We start from the raw sequence: 13233 nt of genomic DNA, 5'->3' as shown, positions 1-13233 counted from the left end.
CTTTCGGGACCTGTGCCTTGGGTGCCAAGGGCTCAATCACCCTGTCTGTCTGCACCTCCACCGAAGAAATCTCCTTCTCCCCCACCTAGACTCCCATAGCCTGCACATCAATCTCTCTCCTCACCCCTTGCAACCCTGTCCCTTCCCTTCTTGGCCCCACCCTTGTGTCCCCCCTCTGCCATGCCGCTGACCAGTCCCCCTCCCGCTCACCTCTTTCTGCCCTGCCATCGCCCGTCTGCAGCCTGGCCTCCACTCTGATGCTCCTCATCTCCTTCCTTACTGGGCTCCTGCTGCGGGGACAAAACATGTCAATAGTCTCACCCAGCCAGTTATCTCCCCGGCCTCTTGCCCACCAACCCCCTTGCTCCTGTCTTTTCCTTTCCCATCTTAGCCCCCTTCTTGCCCTCTCCTTCCTCCTTACAGCACTGTACCCTTCATCCTCCTACTGCCCCACATATTCTTCCACCCCTTCATCATCGCCCATGTAATACCCTTGTTACGCTCACCTGGCTCCCACAGGGGTGTCGGACGGAACTGGACTCCCACGGTCTCCACCAGTGTGATGCGTAGACTGACTGGACTGGCCCACCTAGCTTCGTCTGCTTGACCCGTGGAATTAGTCTACTAAAGACGGGGAAAGGGAATTAGCCACCCGTGGAGTCGAGTATTAGCACCTCACTGCGTTCCCACTTATCACCCCGATATTCCCTTTCACAAAGCTCACCTTATAGTTTTGAATGATGAGCTCTCCATCCTGCGAGGAATGCAGGGGCGCGTTGATGGCCAGTTACCTCACTGGCTTGAAGATATTGGAAGAGTTCTAAAGAGTTCACAATGTCTGAGTAATCACTCTGTCCAATTCCTGTGTTTTCTGTTGCAGCTTAGATCCAAAAGAAGATCGTCTTGTGGCAGCTGAAAGCGATCAGGTAAGAGTCTGTGTTATCCAACACTGTCCGGTAAAAGTTGCCAAGGTTAAACTTGCTGCTTTCTCTTTTCATGCAGGTGCGGCGAAAGAGGATTTGGCGTTCTGGTGATTAATACCTCCGGCGGTAAAATCAGGTAAATATATGATGGAAAGAGATTGTCCTTGTTTGTTCCCTTGGCTCACCTTGTCATTTTTTCCTTGTTCCCCCTTAGGTGCTGGAATGCGGTAACCAAGTGATGGAGACAAATGAAGTCTTTTTCTGGTTCAAAGATGAGTTGAATCCGAAATCAGGTAAGAAATCCAGTAATGTTCTTGTTCTAACCTTTCTTCTTCTTTCTCCTCCTTTCTACACACTCTGGACTCGAAGCGGGCGTGGCAGGATGCTGGATGCTGACTGCAGGCACGGTGAGCGTCACGCTGCAGGATGCAGAATAACGCGAAGCATGTGCTGCTCTTCGGGTGTGGTTTAAATAGCCTCCAAAGTAGTCCCAGGTAGTATTCCTCCACAACCACGTATTCCTCCACAACCACGCCCAAGTAACAAAATAGTTCCGTAGGTAAAGTAGTCCCTTCCAAGCCTCACAAGGGCTTGGATTCCTTGCAGCATGGTCTGCATCAGGTAAGTTTAAACATATGAGCTTGGCGCCTATGGCGCCAGGACTGATGTCCCATATGAGCCTGGCGCCACAGGCGCCAGGACTGTACCCAGATGGCCCCTAACAGAGGTTGCTGGGCTTGCTCCAGATGACATGATGCCTGCTTCCTGGGTTGATGGACTTGGTCTGGATGCCTGGGGGCAGGCATCATGACAGCACTCCCCCCAACGCCCCTCCTAGAGTCGTTCCTCCCCTTGGCCTTGGTTTGTCTGGGAAATTCCGGTGGAATCTTCTCACCAACCTAGGTGCATGAACGTGGTCACTAAGTTCCCATGACCTTTCTTGTGGTCCGTAACCTTTCCAGTCGATTAAATAAAAAAGTCTTGACTTAACCATTTTGGAGTCCAGGATACTTTTTACTTCGAATTCGGGTTCCCCGTCTATCAGGACGGGCTCAGGTGGCTTGGTTAGTCTTGTCCCAGGTTGTACTGGCTTCAGAAGTGAAACATGGAAGACAGGGTGAATTCGCATACTAGCAGGTAATTCCAATTTGACGGCCACCGGGTTGATAATAGCCTTAACAGGGTAAGGTCCCAAATATCTAGGGTTAAAGGTCCGCTTTCCCTTTAGAGGTATGTGTCTTGTGGCCAACCAAACTTGATCCCCAATTTGGTATTGTGGAGCATCACTTCGATGCTGATCAGCATTTTTCTTGTACTTTTCTTTTGCTTGTTTCAAATGTTCAGTTGCTTCCTTGAAGGCTTGTGTAATAATAGCGTGCAGATGGTTCACTGCGGGCATTTCTAAGTGTTGAGGCGAGTCAAGTTCTGAGGTTCGAGGATGTTGCCCGTATATGGTATAAAAGGGGCTTTGTCCAGTTCCAGAATGTACAGAGATATTGTATGCATATTCGGCAATCCATAGAATGTCCTTCCAATTACTTTCAGTCTGGTGTAACATACAATGCAGGTACTGTTCAAGAGTCTGGTTGGTCCTCTCTGTTTGACCATCGGTCTGGGGGTGGTGACTGGTTGACAACCTCACGTCGATTTGCGCTAATTGACAACATTTCTTCCAAAAATGTGAAATGAATTGACTACCTCGGTCAGAGACCAATACGGAGGGAAATCCATGTATTGGAACGATGTTTTCGAGAAACTTCTTGGCCAGAATTGAAGCAGAAGGTAATCCTTTTAAAGGAATAAAGTGGGCCATCTTGGAAAAAAGATCCACAATAACCAGAATGGTGTTAAATCCATTACATGGAGGTAGGTCTGTAATAAAGTCTAACGATAAGGTGTGCCATGGTGTAGGTGGAATATCCAAAGGTTGTAAAAGGCCAGCTGGCTTTTTCTTCTGACTTTTGTTTTGAGCGCAAATGCCACACGACATTACAAATGACTTTACGTCTTTTCGCCAGGTAGGCCACCAGAATTGTCTTAATTTTAGCTTCAGTTTTCGCGATACCTGGGTGCCCTTCCATCAGGGTGTCATGATAATTGGAGATGACTAGTTCTTGTAGTTCCTGGAGTGGTAGAAATAGTCATCCTTGATAATAAGGTAGGTCATTGATGACTGAGTAGTCTGAGCCTTTCTTTACCCAGTCCTGCAGGGCTGTTGGATCGAAGAGTTGTTGGATCTTTAACTGAATATCCTCTAGTGTTTGTGAAGTAGTTATGCCAAGAATTCTTTGTTCTGAAATTATAGGCACCGGTTCCGGGTTCGAATATGCTTCTCCCATTCCTATTCGGGATAAGGCATCTGCCTTGCCATTTCTACAGCCTGGTCGATAAGTGATCACAAAATCGAACTCGGCAAAGAACAATGCCCATCGAAGTTGGCGAGACGATTGGGCCTTGGCTGTCTTTAAATACTGCAAGTTTCGGTGATCAGTGATTACAGTAATGGTATGCCTGGCACCGAGAAGATAGTGCCGCCAAGCCTTGAAGGCAGATTTGATGGTTAATAACTCCTTATCGGTAACCGCATAGTTTAACTCGGGTGCCGAGAACTTTCTGGACCAAAATGCTACTGGGTGAAGTTGACCGGTTTCAGGATCCTTCTGGGACAGAACTGCTCCCATGGCTAGACTGGATGCGTCGGCTTCAACTATATATGGAAGGTCAGGGCGAGGATGCTTTAATACCGGTGCAGACGTGAATTTAGTTTTCAGTTCTTGGAAGGCATTCTCAGCTTCTTCAGTCCACAAGAAGCGTTTGTTTTTTTTGCAAAAGTGCTGTGATAGGATGTACAACGTGCGAGGAATCTGGAATGAATCTGCAGTAGAAATTAGCAAACCCGAGCATGCTTTGTACTCCTTTAACTGAACTGGGTGATGGCCACTTGAGATGGTCTTCCACCTTTCGAGAGTCCATTCGAACTCCTTTTGGAGTCAAGATAAATCCAAGAAATTCAACTTCTGTAGTATGAAAAACGCATTTTTCCAATTTTGCATATAACTTGTGCTGGCGTAGTTTCTCGAGGACTGCACGAACGTGCTCCACATGGTCTGATTCTGAAGAGGAGTACACTAGGATATCGTCTATGTATACAACAACACAGACGTCAATGAGTTCACGAAGGACATCGTTCATAAAGTACTGGAAGGCTGCTGGTGCATTGCACAAACCGAAGGGCATCACCTGGTATTCGAATAATCCGTACTTCGTGCGAAAAGCAGTCTTCCATTCGTCGTCTTTCTTTACACGTACCAGATGATATGCCCCTCGAAGATCTAATTTTGTGTAGATGCAAGGGTCCTTTACTTGGTCCAGTAACTCGGGGATCAGAGGCAATGGATATCGGTTTTTAACCGTGATCTGATTTAATGCGCGGTAGTCTATGCACGCTCTAAGGTCACCTTCCTTTTTTGGCACGAAGAACAAAGCTGAAGATACAGGGGACTTGGATGGACGAATGAAGCCATTGGCAAGGTATTGGTCCAAGTATTGTCGTAGGTGAAGGTTCTCGGGTTCCGTAAGGGCGTAGATCCTACTGCATGGAGGTTGTGCACCAGGGATAAGATCAATTTGACAGTCGTATGACCGGTGAGGTGTTAAGGTGTTTGCCTGCTCCTTTTGGAAAACATCCTGGAATTCCTGATATTCTTGAGGTAACTGCATGGCTGGAGTAGAGACGGTGGCCAGGTCCTTGTTCAAGGTTTGTTTTAGATAACAGGTATGTGCACAATCCGGGAAGGTTATTCTCTTTTCTCGCCAATCAATACAAGGATTATGTGTTTCCAACCAGGGTATCCCCAGTATTATTTGAAACTGTAGGGCTTTGATTAAATCAAACACAATCGTCTCTCGATGCCGATCCTGACCCAATAGTGTCATCTCAGCGGTGGAATGGGTTACCGGCCCAGAGGCAATTTCAGTTCCATCGACTGTGGTGATGACATCTGAAGTGATCTTTTTGCAGAGAGGTAGATTCATCCTAGAAGCCAATTTGTGGTCCAAATAGTTTCCTATGGCCCCGCTATCAATGTATGCCCTTACTGCGTGCATACGTGATGGCTGCCTTGGATCCATAATGACCATTGGTATGATGAAATGCGAGGTCTGAGTATCCTTCTTCAAGCTCGGCAAGCGGACCTCTACGCTTGTCGGGCGTGGTCGTTTCCCGAGTCAGGCTCCTTGTGCCTTTTATCAGCCGCTCCTACCATTTTCTTAGGTGGTTTTACAGGGCAATCCCGTAGAAAATGTCCCGAAGTTCCACAGTATAGACATAATTGCATTTGCCGCCTCTTTTCCCTTTCCTTTTGCGTCAAGGGTCCTTTAACTCCTCCAATTTGCATGGGTTCAGAGGCCTCTGTTCCTTTGGGGTTAGCATTGGGTTTAACCAACACCCGGTTCTCGAACTTGGCTCGATCAGCCTTTCGATTTTGAAGTCTGTGATCTAACTGGACCACTAAGTCTATGTATTCAGCACAGTCTTGCGGTGGGTTCACGACTTGAGCCAAAACATCTTTAAGTTCTCCTCGAAGGCCACGATGAAATAATGTAACCCTTTTTTCCTCGGGCCATCCAGTTTCCACCACCAGCCTATTAAAGGTTGCGATGTAGGTTAGCAGATCCTGGGTACCCTGTCGTAGGGACAAAAGTTCATTATCCAGGGCCTGTCCTTGGTAGTGTCGGGCAAATAGTCTTTCCATGCTCATTTGAAAACCCTGAAAATCCCGAAGAATAGGGTCGTCCTGATTGACTAATGGGATTGACCAATCCCCTGCACTACCGCTGAGATAGGATAATACGAAGGCTACTTTAGCTTGATCATTTGGAAAGGCTCCGGATCTGCATAAAAAGTGCAAACGGCATTGGTTCACAAACCCGGCAAATCTTTTTGGATCCCCCGCAAAATGTTCTGGCGGGGCTAAAGGGATATTTCCTGGTAGAATCACTTGCACAGGGTTGCTTGATGTAACAGGGGTTGGAATCCCCCCGAGTCCCGGTAGAGGGGTTTGCCCCGCTTGGTTTTGCAATAATTGTCTAGCAAGGTCATCAGTGCGTTCCTTAGAAACAGTCAGCTCTCTCCTGAGGGTATTAGTTTCTTGGCGAGCGGCATGTACTTCCGCCCTAAGTTCTCCTAATAATTGGGCCAATTGGTCAGTCTCTGAGGTCTCCCTGACACCCGGGTGAGGATTTGTAGGAAGGCTTCGCGTTCTGTTACACTCACCTGGCTCCCACAGGGGTGTCGGACGGAACTGGACTCCCACGGTCTCCACCAGTGTTGATGCGTAGACTGACTGGACTGGCCCACCTAGCTTCGTCTGCTTGACCCGTGGAATTAGTCTCCTAAAGACGGGGAAAGGGAGTTAGCCACCCGTGGATTCGAGTATTAGCACCTCACTGCGTCCCCACTTATCACCCCGATATTCCCTTTCACAAAGCTCACCTTATAGTTTTGAATGATGAGCTCTCCATCCTGCGAGGAATGCAGGGGCGCGTTGATGGCAAGTTACCTCACTGGCTTGAAGGTATTGGAACAGTTCTAAAGAGTTCACAATGTCTGAGTAATCACTCTGTCCAATTCCTTTGTTTTCTGTTGCAGCTTAGATCCAAAAGAAGATCGTCTTGTGGCAGCTGAAAGCGATCAGGTAAGAGTCTGTGTTATCCAACACTGTCCGGTAAAAGTTGCCAAGGTTAAACTTGCTGCTTTCTCTTTTCATGCAGGTGCGGCGAAAGAGGATTTGGCGTTCTGGTGATTAATACCTCCGGCGGTAAAATCAGGTAAATATATGATGGAAAGAGATTGTCCTTGTTTGTTCCCTTGGCTCACCTTGTCGTTTTTTCCTTGTTCCCCCTTAGGTGCTGGAATGCGGTAACCAAGTGATGGAGACAGCGCCAGACCGTGGTGGTGCTGCGAGGAATGGTAAGTATGGAGCGGCACTGCTGCTGGCGAAGCGACGCGTTTAAAATTAAGTCTTTTTCTGGTTCAAAGATGAGTTGAATCCGAAATCAGGTAAGAAATCCAGTAAGGTTCTTGTTCTAACCTTTCTTCTTCTTTCTCCTCCTTTCTAGGCGCTCTGGACTCGAAGCGGGCGTGGCAGGATGCTGGATGCTGACTGCAGGCACGGTGAGCGTCACGCTGCAGGATGCAGAATAACGCGAAGCATGTGCTGCTCTTCGGGTGTGATTTAAATAGCCTCCAAAGTAGTCCCAGGTAGTATTCCTCCACAACCACGTATTCCTCCACAACCACGCCCAAGTAACAAAATAGTTCCCTAGGTAAAGTAGTCCCTTCCAAGCCTCACAAGGGCTTGGATTCCTTGCAGCATGGTCTGCATCAGGTAAGTTTAAACATATGAGCTTGGCGCCTATGGCGCCAGGACTGATGTCCCATATGAGCCTGGTGCCACAGGCGCCAGGACTGTACCCAGATGGCCCCTAACAGGGGTTGCTGGGCTTGCTCCAGATGACATGATGCCTGCTTCCTGGGTTGATGGACTTGGTCTGGATGCCTGGGGGCAGGCATCATGACAACCCTTGCTGTTGCGAGCACATGCTCGGGCCGGGCAGATCCTCCTCTTGTGAGTCGGGGGCGTCCACCCCGCGACTCTGTCGGCGCCTTCTCGGCGGGGCAGCAGAAACCCCTTCCTGGTCCTCTTCTCTTGGGCGAGGGGTCCTCACCTCCACCCTGTGGTCCTCCTCGCTAGGGGCCGTGCTATGCCCTCTAGACTGTCCTCACAAATTTTGTGGAGGGGCCATTCTTAAACCCTCTACATATTCCACCTCTGAAATAGCCAGGGCCGCACTATGGCCTCCCCCCGAAATACTACTCGCTGGGGGGGGCGTTCTGCGCCCCTCCCTCACCTCACTAATTGAAGGGGACCGCTCTCTCCTCCTCCCACCTGCACTCTTCTGCAGGTATTTTCCTCCCTTGCCCCTCTGTCCTGTCGCTCCTCTCTGCACCCCATCACCCCCACCTTCACCCCCTACCCTCCCACCACCTTTTTGCAAACTACCACCGTCCCCTTCATCCACCTGGTCATTTCCCCCTAATCCCCTTCTTGACCCCTCTCCTAACTGCACTCCCCCCTGGACGCTCTCCTGTCAATCTCCTTCCTCATCTTCCTACCCCTCAACTCCCAGACCTCCCCTCTACCTGCCGCGGGGCTGCATGCCACCACTGCCGCGAGAGCCCCATCTGCCGCTGCTCTCCGCTGCGGCATCCCACTACCGCCCTCCCCTTCACGCGTAACCTCCCCAACTGCCCCCTCAAGCTGGGCTTTGGATGCCATGCTAATGATCTCCAAAGCATCCCTCAGCACCTTGGCATCCACCAGTCCCTTCTTCTTAGCCCCTTGCCCCACCATAGCACCCCTGATACTCTAACAGGGTACCAAGAAAATGCCCCTTGCTGAACTGTCCCTAAATAAAAAACCCTGAGCCACAACCTACCCGGGGAAGCTAACTAGCTGACTAGGAGGGGAAAGATAGCCCCCTAAACGAATGCCTGTCTGCTCACCCGGCTAGGGGGGCTTAACCACAATTATTTACTAAAATGATTTACCCTCAATTGTTCTAACTCCCTGTTAATTTATGATTAATATTCCTCTTTTCTTTTTTTATTTTATTTTTTAGGGGTACAGCCTTATAAGGCAACCCGTGCTGTAACAAGGGGCTTGTGCTGCCCCCTGGCGGTACTGTACTGGCACTGCACTGTTTCCTCCTCCGGCGGCAGCCTAATCCCTAAATGTGCTGGCCCTTTAACCTGAGCACACCGCCCCCTGTACGAGCAGGGCATGCACCGCACTTGCACACGGAGCAAGGACCTAGCCAGCCGCTACCACGGGCGCACTGCTAACGTGCAGGGGGAGTCCGGCTTGACAACCTGCAGCGCTCTCCCCAAACCCCCGGTCGCTCACTCACAGCACCCACACGCTACGACCTGCGCTCCACCGGCGTGGCCTGCCCCACCTCACCCACCGACCTACTGGCACCTGAGGACCCAACTGGATACTGCGGTACCGGCCCGGCACGGAATCCCCTTAGACCACCCTGGACCCTCACTGCTACAGATGAAAACCCACACTACTACCCGACAGCCCACGCGGAAACCCCGCAATAAGGTACAGTTGGGGGTACCTTATCTACGGTACCCCCGGCTATGTTTTTTTTTGTCTTTTTTTAAAAAATGTAAACCCGCTAACTATGCCTACCCACCCCAGTAACTACCTACTCCCAAAAACCTGGCTCACCTCCTAAACTGATACGCTACGCGGCCCCACGCAGGGAAGGCTCGGGAGCAGGCAGCCTTGACAAGCGCTCGTCCTAACCGCCGCCTGCTCGCGAACCTTCCCTGACCCCCTTAAATACCCCGACGTCGCTCTAAGCGCAGGTGTGCAGCGCCCAAATCAACCCCGGGGGGAAACGCTTTGCATTCCCCCTTGGGCCCCCCTTCTGATCTGTCGCTTTCTTTCATCTCTGACTGTCCCACTCTCTGTCTTTGTCTCCCAGTCTCTACCTTTTGCTGTCTCTGATCTCCCGTCACTACATGTCTCTTTCTTCACTGTCTCTGTGCTCTCTCTCTCCACCCCTTCACTTCCTTTGCTCGGCAGAGCTGCAAGTCACTCTCTGGCCGGGAGTCAGGTGTGTAAAGATGTCAGAAGAGATGGGGGATGGGGAATTTTGGGGGACTTTCCAAGAGTTCACTCTGTTGTATCACGAGGCTGCCTGTGACTGTCTCCCATTCACTGTCTCTCCTCTCTTCCTCTCTCTGCTTCTCATCATGGCCATGTTGCTCTCTCCCTCTTCACGTGTCTCTCTCTTCCACTCATCCTTTCCTCCATGTTCCGCTCTCTCTGCATCTTCGGCGGTACCCGTCTCGTGTCTTTTCTGTCTTTAATCTGCAATATTTCTTTATTTCTATCCGACATTCACAGTCAGTCTCCTCTCTTGCGGGTTTTTCATTCTACCTTTCTGAGTCTCTCTACTATCTGTCTCGCTGTTCTTTCAGTGTCTCCTCTATGCTCCTGTTGTGTCGTCTCTGCCTCTCCCTCTTTTCTCTGCAGATCTCTTGCACCCGCCTCCGTGTCTCCTCCCTGCCTGCCTCTCTTCTGTGTCCCTCTCCCTCCCACTCTCTTCTCTGCTGTCTCATCTGTCCCTCTTTTCCATGCAGATCTCTTGCACCAGCCTCCGTGTCTCCTCCCTGCCTGCCTCTGTTCTGTGTCCCTCTTCCTCCCACTCTCCTCTCTGCTTCTCTGATGTCTCGTCTCTCCCTCTTTTCCCTGCAGATCCCTTGCACCAGCCTCTCTGTCTCCTCTCTGCCTGCCTCTCTTCTGTGTCCCTCTCCTCCCACTCTCCTCTCTGCTTCTCTGCTGTCTTGTTTCTCCCTCTTTTCCCCGCAGATCTCTTGCACCCGCCTCACTGTCTCCTCCCTGCCTGCCTCTGTTCTGTATCCTTCTCCCGCCCAGTCTACTCTGTGCTCCTCTGCGGTCTCGTCTCTCCCTCTTTTCTCTGCAGATCGCTTGCACCCGCCTCACTGTCTCCACTCAGCCTGCCTCTCTTCTGTGTCCCTCTCTCTTCCACTCTCCTCTCTGCTTCTCTGCTGTCTTGTCTCTCCCTCTTTTCCCTGCAGATCTCTTGTACCCGCCTCCCTCTCCTCTCTGCCTGCCTCTCTTCTGTGTTCCTCTTCCTCCAACTCTCCTCTCTGCTTCTCTGCTGTCTCCTCTCCCTCTCTTCTCTGCAGATCTCATGCACCTGCCTCACTGTCTCCTCTCTGCCTGCCTCTGTTCCGTGTCCCTCTCCCTCCAACTCTCCTCTCTGCTGTCTCTCTCTGCTGTCTCATCTCCCTCTTTTCCCTGCAGATCTCTTGCACCCACCTCACTGTCTCCTCCCTGCCTGCCTCTCTTCTGTTTCCCTCGCCCTCCCACTCTCCTCTCTGCTGTCTTGTCTCTCCTTTTTCCCTGCAGATCTCTTGCACCCGCCTCACTGTCCACTCTCTGCCTGCCTCTCTTCTGTGTCCCTCTCCCTCCCACTCTCCTCTCTGCTTCTCTGCTGTCTCGTCTCTCCCTCTTTTCTCTGCAGATCTCTTTTAGCCGCCTCTCTCTCCTCTCTGCCTGCCTCTCTTCTGTGTCCCTCTCCCTCCCACTCTCCTCTTGGCTTCTCTTCTCTGCCGTCTCTGGAGAGGGGGAGAGCTCTCCCCGTTATCTCTTGAATTTGGGGGTCACTTCGAGTTTCATTAAAGAATCGAGGAACAGCCGCATCCCCCCAGGGTTGTGGGTGGGGTCTCCAGGTGTCTGGTGACAGGAGGCTGTGATTGGCTGAGCTCTCCTGTTGGTGTGATTGACAGGCTGTTGGCACCCTGTGATTGGCTGGTTTCTGAGCCGGGCTTCTCTCTTGCAGGTGAGGTGACTCTGGATCCTGGCACTGCTCATCCCGAGCTCATCGTGTCCGCGGACAGGAGAAGCGTGAGACGCGGACACTGGGCCCAGGACCTGCCCGACACCCCCCAGAGATTCACTATATTTCCCTGTGTCCTGGGGAGGGAGGGGCTGAGCTCTGGGAGGCATTACTGGGAGGTGGATGTGGGGGGCAGCACGTGCTGGACCCTGGGGGTGTGTGATGAGTCTGTGCCCAGGAAGGAGAAGATCGCACTATCACCTGTGCGAGGATTCTGGACAGTGAAGCTCAAAGATGGTGAATACAAGGCTTTCCCCTCCCCTCCCACCCTCCTGACCCCCCGCGTGCCCCAAAGGGTCCTGGGCCTCTTCCTGGACTGTGAGGCGGGCAGGCTCTCGGTCTACGATGCTCAGGACCGGGCTCTGCTCTTTACCTTCCCGGGGGCCCCCTTTCCACGCACCCTGTGGCCCTACTTCAGAACATGGAGCACCAAGGGGGGAGCTGCGGATCCTCCCAGGAGCAGGAGCGGACTGAGAGTAGCGGAGCCGGACAACAGGTAAGGGGGCGCTATGTCTGTGAGGACGGGGCAGGAGGGCTGCAGGTAAGATGGGGACTGTGTCTGTGAGGGCAGGGGGCTGCAGGCAAGAGGGGGCGTTGTGTCTGTGGGGGGAGAGTGGGGCCCTCACTAGCAGTGTATATAGGTGTGGGGGAAGTGGTTCGTCTTTATTAGTTGGGGCACTGCTCGCCATTGCAGTGTCCGTTCTAGGGGGGCTCACCTGTCAGTTTACTTCTGTGGTTGGGCACGAGACTGGAGTTCTTATAAAGTGGGGGCATTTACTTATTTTGCGTTCGGGCACTGTCCTGGGTCGTTTAAGAGGTGCGGGTACTTTTGCCTCTTTTTAGTGGGGAAAGAAATGAGGTAGGGGGCTGGGGCGGGCACTGTCCTCTGTTTTGGGGGGCTGGGGTTACTGTCCTGTATCTGAAAGTGAGGTGCTCTGCTATTTTAATGGAGGTTATATATATATTTCTGATGTTTGTTAATCTGCTTAGAATCACATGCTGTGCATAGTCCGACATCCAGTGGTCACTGCGGAGTATTGCATTTTGTTTTTCGTAGTCGAAAAGGGGACGTCGACAAGGCGTGTCTGTAACACTATCCCTATTCTGACGTGCAGTGTACCGACAATCCCTCACGCGTCGAGGTCCCTCAGATTGTTTTTTTTCCATCCAGATACTGGTCGCCTTTACGCGGAGCTCCTCGAGAGAAATTGCCAAAACATTTACTCGACCCTTTAGTCGTTATTTAAGATTATACATTACATTAGATCCCCCCTTCGACGTAGCTGCGAAGCTGTTTCACCGCCGAATAAGAACTTCGATGGCGGTGACTTAGACGGAGGAGATCCTTCGGCGCTGCCGAACACGTGGCCTGGCCTCGCCGGCCTAAGATAGTAGGGAGAGTGGGGTCGTGGGACATTTCTTGTTCTTTCTGAGAATGCCTTTCTCTTCCCCCTCCCTTTCCTTCGGGGTCGTTATCACGTTTAACTGTTTCCTCAGCTATGGAGAGGACTCCCTTTAGATTTTGCCCGCGCTGCAAGGGCAAATTTACTTGGAAAGACAAGCACAAACGGTGTAACCGTTGCTTACCCCTCGACCACAAAGAGGACGGCTGTGCGGCCTGTAAGCTTCTTAAGCCAAAGATTTAAAGGACCGCAGGGTCAAGAGGTGGGCAGCCTACGCTATGTCTAGGTCTGATTCCTCACCCGCCGCCGAGTGTGACGAGGATAGTGATAACCCGACCTCCGCTTTGGAGGTTGTAGACCTCTCTAGGGAGCGTTCCCGCTCCTCGACGTCTGTCCCTGGCCCC

At 51.5% G+C, this 13233-nt stretch overlaps 1 protein-coding gene across 1 annotated transcript in view; it reads left to right on the top strand.

The window, feature by feature from the left end:
- Positions 1–13233, top strand: part of LOC138520521 (E3 ubiquitin-protein ligase TRIM39-like) — a 284585-nt gene that overhangs the window by 123284 nt on the left and 148068 nt on the right. The window contains exons 8-11 of the mRNA XM_069632869.1: positions 1003–1059; positions 6696–6752; positions 9511–9614; positions 11370–11922. Coding sequence (XP_069488970.1) covers positions 1003–1059; positions 6696–6752; positions 9511–9614; positions 11370–11922 — 771 coding nt within the window. The remainder of the gene's footprint in view (positions 1–1002; positions 1060–6695; positions 6753–9510; positions 9615–11369; positions 11923–13233) is intronic.

This window comes from Ambystoma mexicanum, chromosome 13 (assembly GCF_040938575.1).
Source record: "Ambystoma mexicanum isolate Mex_15411 chromosome 13, UKY_AmexF1_1, whole genome shotgun sequence".
Classification (NCBI taxonomy): Eukaryota; Metazoa; Chordata; class Amphibia; order Caudata; family Ambystomatidae; genus Ambystoma; species Ambystoma mexicanum.
Note: the sequence above shows the minus strand (reverse complement) of the source record. Positions and strands in the feature narration are given on the sequence as shown.